General features: G+C 42.1%; 1 protein-coding gene across 1 annotated transcript; it reads left to right on the forward strand.

Annotated features, from left to right (window-relative positions):
- The first annotated feature begins 596 nt into the window (after positions 1-596).
- Positions 597-6735, forward strand: LOC139373733 (transformer 2 alpha homolog). The gene is made up of 9 exons (XM_071114651.1): positions 597-774; positions 2390-2517; positions 2680-2824; positions 3313-3372; positions 3645-3833; positions 5113-5228; positions 5519-5710; positions 5956-6026; positions 6140-6735. The coding sequence occupies exons 1-9, from the start codon at positions 739-741 to the stop codon at positions 6148-6150; spliced, it is 948 nt and encodes a 315-aa protein (XP_070970752.1). The 5' UTR covers positions 597-738; the 3' UTR covers positions 6151-6735.
- The last annotated feature ends 1375 nt before the right edge of the window (positions 6736-8110 follow it).

Consider the following 8110-nt stretch of genomic DNA (forward strand, 5'->3'; position numbering starts at 1 on the left):
TGGGTCTAGAGTGTCTCCCCCTTTGAAGAGGGGGATGACCGCGGCAGCTTTCCAATCTTTGGGGATCTCAGACGATATGAAAGAGGTTGAATAGGCTAGTAATAGGGGTTGCAACAATTTCTGCGGATAATTTTAGAAAGAGAGGGTCCTGATTGTCTAGGATCCAGATTTTGCAGCTCTTTCAGAACATCAGCTGTCTGGATTTGGGTGAAGGATAATCGATCATTGAAGTTATTGATTATCGTAGATAATATTTTCCTATGGGTTCTGTATTCACAAAGCAGTTGATCAACTAAGAGACAAATAGCCATGGCTGGGTATGGGTGGTCAGTATCCAACAATGTTCATATGGCAAATGGGTAGAGTTACAATGGCTTATTGGGGTACACATGTTTGGGGACCCTATGGGTCATACAGAAATGGCAAGGAACACTATTGTAATACCGTAGCTACATCTGGTCAAGAATCGTAGTTTGTTATTCAGACATAGGCCTACAAGATCCGCATTTGAATTGAATCAATAAATGGATGGACTATGGAACCGTAGTATAAAGCAGGCGTGGCAGGAATCAAGATGACGTCGGCACAAAATTTGCAGTTGATAAACAAACAAAAAACTTCCGTCCTCCTCCGCCATCTTCCACCACGAGAAAGAGCAGAGAAGCGCAAAGGAGGACACTGTATTTTGTCTGGAAACGTTAGCTAGCTCACTAGCTATATCGTTAATCTCTTAACAAAATGAGTGACATTGAGGATGGAAACTTCGATGGACGAGTAAGTATTAGCGTTGCAACGCAACCCAAAACAATGTCCTGTCTTTCCTCCCTTGCTTACATACAGTACTCTAGCTAGCTAGCTAACTAACAGGGTAAGTTAATAACCTGCTATCTTTGTTAGCAACGTTCTGGCAAGCTAGCTTAGTAGGCTAATTAGCGGTTTGAGCAGCTAACGTTAATTAACGCAACAAAATTCGTAATTTAAAAAAGGTAGTAAAAAAAATGTTCTGCACACTATTGTAATCTTACTAGGATACACTGGTTCGTTACTGTTAGCTAGTATAGTAGTAGCTACGTAACGTTACCTTTCGCTAGTTGCCAGGCGAACAATACAATACTAGCTACGTCGCAAGCTAGCTAGGTGACGTTTCTAGCTAGCTAACTGGCTAATGTTATCGCTATCTTTGGTTATCGTACATGATGCTACCGGTAGCATAAACGTAACTTTATGCACGTGACACAGAAATGAGCGAGTTCGCTATTCGATAGCTCTCAGGTAAGTTTGGTGCCTTTGTCGTACCAGTTGCAGTCAGGCAATCTGAGCTTCAAGCCGCTGTTCCTTTCCTGTTTACAGCAATCTTTCATTATAATCTTGTAGCTAAATAAATTAGCGGTCAAAGTAACGTAACATCCCACATCGTAGCTAATGGTGAGAGTGAAACCGTTTTCTAAAGTCCTCTCACAATGTTCACTTACTCAGTGTTATGCTGCAACAATGTATTACAATGTTGCTCTATTGAAAAGTTGTACTCATCACTAAACCCTTATGAGATGATGGGTAATAACTAAACAATTTTTGCAAGTATAGTTTGTCCTGCTATACTAGAGATGCTGTAGATATTCATTTCACGAAATATTTTTAATTTTTCTATAAATTCATGATCTTTAATTGTATTGAATGTTCTTTTTTCATTAAGGTTATTGATCGTGAAGGATGTGAAGAGTTTTATCCAAGAATGTGGAAGAAAATATCCAAGAATAAACGAAGGCTTTTTTGAAAAACAGTTACAGAGCAGAACATAGAAGTGGGAAGGGGAAAATGAATGAAACTGGAAGATTGGTGGTCAGATATAGAAGCGCTTGCAGTGTGTATGGCTAAAGGTGAAAATGGTTTCTATTTGGGGAAGAGAGAACCCGGAATCAGAAAATGAAAATGGAAAAAAGAAGAACGACGAAGAACAGTAGAATTCCTGAGAGAAGGAAGTAGAGTATATAAAGAATCTGGAAGAAAGAATGAATGTATCCCTAGGTTAAGTAAATGTACAGTATATGTTCCAAGTGTCTTTACACTTCTATGCTCCATTTCTATAGTTTAAAAATGCATGTTGACTTTAGTTTGACCCAGGTAGAAGAAATGGGACATGGGATATGTTAACATTGACAGGGTTCAAACATATTATTAATCCAAGTGAAGGATTTGTTTTGTTTTTTTTGTTAATCTTCTCTATCATATGTAATAGACGTGGTGGAGCGCTAACCCTTTCCTCCACAGTGTATGAGCTCTAGTGATTTATGTCTGGCTTTGAAAAGTTGCTTGTGTGTGTTCCTTCTGAGTAATGTGTGTGTTAAGTATAAGAGGGAGTCTCTTTAACACGCGGCTACTGTAACATTAGGGCTCTCGCTCCCCATCCAAATCGGACCGTGGCAGTCCTGTCCGGGTCAAGTCAGAGAGCAGATCCGGCTCCGCGAGCCCATCAAGGGCCGCCAAACACTCAGAGTCTCGGTCCCGCTCTAAGTCCAGGTGAGTCTGTCCTCCTGTTATTTCTCTTAGCAGAAATAACTAATTGATTTCCATTCTATTTGTGGAGAGTGATGTTTCAATGTGCTGTGGGTCAAGTTTTCTCTTGCTCTCCCCTTTCCCTCATTCCTTCCTATGGCCCTCTCTCCTCCAACCTCTCTCCAGGTCTCGCTCTCGGAGGCACTCCAACCGCAGGTACAGCCGCTCTCGCTCCCCCTCCAACCGGAAGAAGTCCCGTTCCTACAGCCCGGAATACCGGAAGAAGAAGAGCCAAAGCGAGTCACCTAACCGCCGCCATACCAGCAGCAGAGTGAGTATCACTTTGCTGACAGGTCAAAGGTCAGGGTCTGACTGCTGAATGAGTAGAGCAGTACTTCGCAACCCTCTCCTTGGTAACCACCAGACGTTTCACATTTATTTTAATCCTAAATTGTCACATCTGGTTCAACTAGTCGTGGGCTTGATTATTAGTGAACTAGTTACAGCAAGTGTTCCAGTTTTTAGTATGTGAAACATGACGGTTACCAAGAAGAGGGTTGGGAAACCCTGTGGTGGAGGAACAGCTCAGTAGGGTGTAGAAAATACCAAATTGTCACATTTGTTAAGGGCTTGCAGCTGCTTTATGTAATTGTGGAACTTTATTAGGATGTGTGTACATAGTTAATTGTAGGTAGTGTTAATTTACAGCTCAGTATGGTATAGAAAATACCAAAGCTGTATTGTCTGTTACAGGAAACAGAATGCTGTGACTTATTTAATAACCCTTTTATTTAACCCTCCCTCTCTTTATGTCAATAGAGCCATGACTTCAGAAAAGAGACATTCGGTCAGGGAGCAGGAGGTGATGAGGATGCCAGGGTATGTAGACATTCTTACCTTTTATCTTCTACATTAGAAGAGCACTGGAGTATTTTAATGTGAAGGGGGGCCTCAACATGCAAATCCTGTGGTCTAGCAGTAACGCTCCTGAATACCGTCCCATGTATGAGTCAGATCAGGGGTTGTGTGTAAGTGAGCGAGAGGGACTGAGACGATGAGTGATTTACAGGTAACTCACGTGCTACTCCCAGTGGCTGGTAATCTACTTGTTCCTATCAGCTGCTGTGAAATCTGACCCCTTTGACCTCCAGGCGAACCCTGACCCCAACCAGTGCCTGGGGGTGTTTGGGCTGAGCCTGTACACCACGGAGAAGGACCTGAGGGAAGTGTTTGGCCGGTATGGCCCGCTGGCCGGGGTTAACGTGGTGTATGACCAGCGCACCGGGCGCTCCCGAGGCTTTGCCTTCGTCTACTTCGAGAGGATTGACGACTCCAAGGAGGTATGGAACAAACGTAGCAGTCTGGGCCTCTTTCGCAATTTGTCTTTCCTCGATTATTGCATCCTCTCTCCTTGCTCCTCAGCCTATTTTAAAAATGTTTTTAATTAACCATTATTTAACTAGGCAAGTCAGTTAAGAACAAATTATTATTCACAATGACGGCCTAGGAACAGTGGGTTAACTGCTTTGTTCAGGGGCAGAAATACAGAATTATACCGTGTCAGCTCGGGGATTCGATCTAGCAACCTTTCGGTTACTGGTCCAACACTAACCACTAGGCTACCTGACGCCCCTATTGGAGTAGAGAGGTCTAAGTCCCTGCCCTCAAACCTTCTTGTCCAATGGGTTTTAATAAAGATGAAAGGAAAGGGGAATCTAGGAAAGATTCATTGAGAGAGAGAGTTTGGGGGAAAAAGGTGATGTCTTATTCAGAACCAATTTTATCGTCATAAGAAGTGCTGTTAATCATTGGGTAATACAGTAATACCTAAGAGTCGACGGTAACTTGTGGTGTCAAATGCCTTATTCCTCAAGCCTTGAATATCTAAAAGGTTCAAAATCCTTTTAATTTGCTAATTCATCTTGAACAATTGATATTGTACGCTGACTAGTCTATGCATTAGCTTTCATATTGTATCTGTTGGGTGTGACTACTCATAAGCACCAGCAGGTGTCAGGCCTGCCACTCAAAGTTCGCTGTGGTACCAGTCACATGGGACTCTTCACTGTAATGAAGGTTCTAAACCCAGAGGCCCATTATCGCAAGACTTTGAGGATTGCTTGCGAAGCAGACTCTGTAGACGGGGTTTGAGAAGTCATTCTTCCTTCATTTTTATTGAACTCTAAAGGCACAGCTTGGATTTGCGCCACTGTCTTAAGTAACTGGAAATGTTACTCAAACCTCGTGACAGTGACAACTTTATATCGAAGGAATGCATTTAATTTGAAGGCCTGCACATTTGCAGTTCGGTGTGATACGTTAGACCCGATGACGTGTTTCTGCATATGAGCTTAGCTAGCCAACGTCACCATGACATTGTCTACAAGCGTGATCTGGGATTTCTATCGGAGAAGCAGTTTCAACGGCTGTGCTGGCTCAATGGGACAGTGCAAGCCGTGCTCAGTATGCACACGCATTAAACCGTGTCTTTACCCTTCACCCCAAAACTATCCCTGGGCAAGTAGAACCCAGAGTTGAGATGGAGAGAAGCTCATTTTCAGAGTAACTGATTTTAAACTCCTATCATTTGGTTCCTCGTCTCTTTTTTTTTTTTTCTAGGCGATGGAGCGTGCCAACGGTATGGAGCTGGACGGGAGACGTATCAGAGTGGACTTTTCCATCACCAAGAGGGCCCACACCCCTACGCCTGGCATCTACATGGGCCGACCCACACAGTAAGTATAGGATGGTACATCTCTGCTCATTGTGTAATTTTACAGATGTCTTGCTGCCAGTGTTCTGTCTCCTGTGGGTATTGTGTGTCTGTTTTTTCTTTCTTGGATGTCGTTGTGTGAAGTAGTGATACTGGGGGATAGTATTACTTAGCTTATTGGTAGTTATGGGTTGTGTCTGAAATGGCACACTGTCCCTTATATAGGGAACCTGGTGCCATATCAGATGCAGACAAGGATTGTTTTAGGGAATCTTGTAACTCTCAGTAAACATGAACTTGTCCCTTCTTCAGTAATGGTGGTGGTGGTGGAGGAGAGCGAAACAGTGGCAGCAGTGGTGGAGGGAGGAGGGGCCGGGACTCGTACGACCGATACGATGATCGACGGGGCGGCGGCTACGACCGTGGATATGACCGTGGATACGATCGGGGAGACCGAGGTGGAGACCGGGGATATGACAGATATGACGAGTACGACAAGTACAGGTGAGTTAACTCAGGATGTTGACTTTATTCAAGAGATTCACATTGGAGATAACCTTAAGTAGCTACGAATATATTTGGAATAAAAATATTATATTTTTTCCCCCCAGGGCTAACTCAACATTGCTGGTGTTCATGTTAAATTTGAGGGGATGAATGGGGTTACTTGTCCAATGCTGGCTAATATTGTGAGTTATTCCTTCTTTACGCTAGTGTACATCTTTTTGTTCCCTCTCTCCCTCTTACAGTCGCAGGCGCTCTCCCTCTCCCTACTACAGTCGATACAGGTCACGCTCCAGGTCTCGCTCATACAGCCCACGTAAGTACACACACAAACACCTCAACAGCTTCTGTAAACTTTTTAAACCATACTCTGGTGTTTGATGTCTGAGAGAGCCTTAGACACTAACATGTGTCATTGTCTCTTTGCAGGACGATACTAACAGACTTCCATCAAGATTACGTTTTCCTTTTCTTCGTGACCCACATTGGAACGGAGCCGTTTGGGAGCTTTGTCAAGCTAACTAAAGTGTTTATCAACAGACAAAATCTCCTCTGTGACTTAGCACGAAAGTCAGAGTTCGGACAGAGAGTCAGTCGTTTGTTTACGTGCTGTAGATGTCTTCATTTTTTTAAAACTTTTCGATGCATCCATGTAGTGTTTGCTAAAGATCTAGAGGGTGGTAATGAAACTAATTGAGCCTGTTTTGAGTGTCTTTAGAACGTACCCTTCTCCATCACTGATCTGTAAGTGACTGTATAAGTGGAAGCATGGTATACATTTTATTGCTTTCACCAATCCAGCCTTGACAGATCAGTGATTACCTCAAGGGAAGAAAATATGTATTTAATATTCAAAGTATTCAAACAGGCTTTTTGGTTTTAGTAGGAGGAAATGTGAAATTAATCAGTGGATTGAGAAGGGTCTTCGTTTTTGAGTTGGTTGTTTATTGTCGGGTTACCTCCGGAGATTTTTATTTAGATGTATGATTTTTTTCTTTTTATGAAAATAAAAACCCAAATCTTGATGGTGATTGAGCTTGATTCTGATATGAAAGTGAAGCCGTGGGGGTACCACTAAAAATGTCTCATAGATATGCATTAGTCATTACAGATGTTTTGTTTATATTGATATTAAGAACTTCTAGACCACAATGCACATCCTAATCAACATGCATACAATTTCAAATATCTTCTGTGGAGAAATACCAAAACCCACAAGATTTCTGTTTTCCTGTTGGAGCAACAGAAATGTGATAACATGTGAAAGAAATGCTCATAAGAATGGTACAAACATTTGTGCTGCTCATGATTGATAAATGTGGCCATTGCTTTTGACATTTATCATTTTACTGAAATATACCTACTTCTCAAGCTTATATCCTCTTTCCTGTTTTTCATTGTATTCGGTGGCAGGGTAGCCTAGTGGTTAGAGCGGTGGACTAGTAACCGCAAGGTTGCAAGTTCAAATCCCCGAGCTGCCCCTGAACAGGCAGTTAACCCACTGTTCCTAGGCCGTCATTGAAAATAAGAATTTGTTCTTAACTGACTTGCCTAGTTAAATAAAGGTTAAAAAAAAAAAAATCTCTGATCAAACAAGTGAAAAATCACGCTTCCTATTAGCCCCTCTGTTTTACTAGTCCAACTCCTTTTTATAGGGTGTGTTCAGCACTGTGAAGCATTCACAACACTGCAGATAGCAATACACTATAGAGATAGAGGACACAGCATTGTTTGTGCCCCATTATGGTGCCATTGAGGCCATCTCCATTTTGAAGTAGTCAAGTTTCTTCAATTCTGAGTTGGTAAACAAAGGGTGCATACTGCCACCTGGAGTGTGTTTGAATAGGGAAAGGTTGGCGATTTACTGCTACCTGCAGTTATGGAATGTTGCCTCATGAGTAGACTTCATTGGCTGATACCTACTGATGACCTGGATGGAATTATGTGATCCAAGCTTCACCCATAGCAAGACTCCCCAGTTGATTACTTCAAATTTGTGAAAGATTTTAATGGTGCTGCCCATTTTTTAACTTTTTGGGGCATTAGAGTCTGCTCTATTTTTTTAATTTAACCAGGTAGGCTACTGTCAAGATAAAGCAGAACAATTCGACACATACAAGAACACAGAGTTACACATGGAATAAACAAAACATAGTCAATAATACAGTAGAACAAAAGAAAACAAGTCTATATACAGTGAGGGGAAATGAGGTAAGATAATGGAGTTAAGGCAATAAATAGGCCATGGTGGTGAAGTAATTACAATATAGAAATTACATACTGGAATGGTAGATGTGCAGAAGATGAATGTGCAAGTAGAGATACTGGGGTGCAAAGGAGCAAGATAAAACAAATACTGTATGGGGATGAGGTAGGTAGATGGGCTGTTTACAGGTGCAG

The sequence above is a fragment of the Oncorhynchus clarkii genome, chromosome 18, assembly GCF_045791955.1.
Source record: "Oncorhynchus clarkii lewisi isolate Uvic-CL-2024 chromosome 18, UVic_Ocla_1.0, whole genome shotgun sequence".
NCBI lineage: Eukaryota > Metazoa > Chordata > Actinopteri > Salmoniformes > Salmonidae > Oncorhynchus > Oncorhynchus clarkii.

Bases quoted from the DNA above. Each gene is read 5' to 3' on its own strand.
- LOC139373733 (XM_071114651.1), top strand. From the start codon at position 739: ATGAGTGACATTGAGGATGGAAACTTCGATGGACGA. The intron at 775-2,389 runs GTAAGTATTAGC...CTGTAACATTAG, and splicing joins ATGGAAACTTCGATGGACGA to GGCTCTCGCTCCCCATCCAA. The intron at 2,825-3,312 runs GTGAGTATCACT...TTATGTCAATAG, and splicing joins GCCGCCATACCAGCAGCAGA to AGCCATGACTTCAGAAAAGA.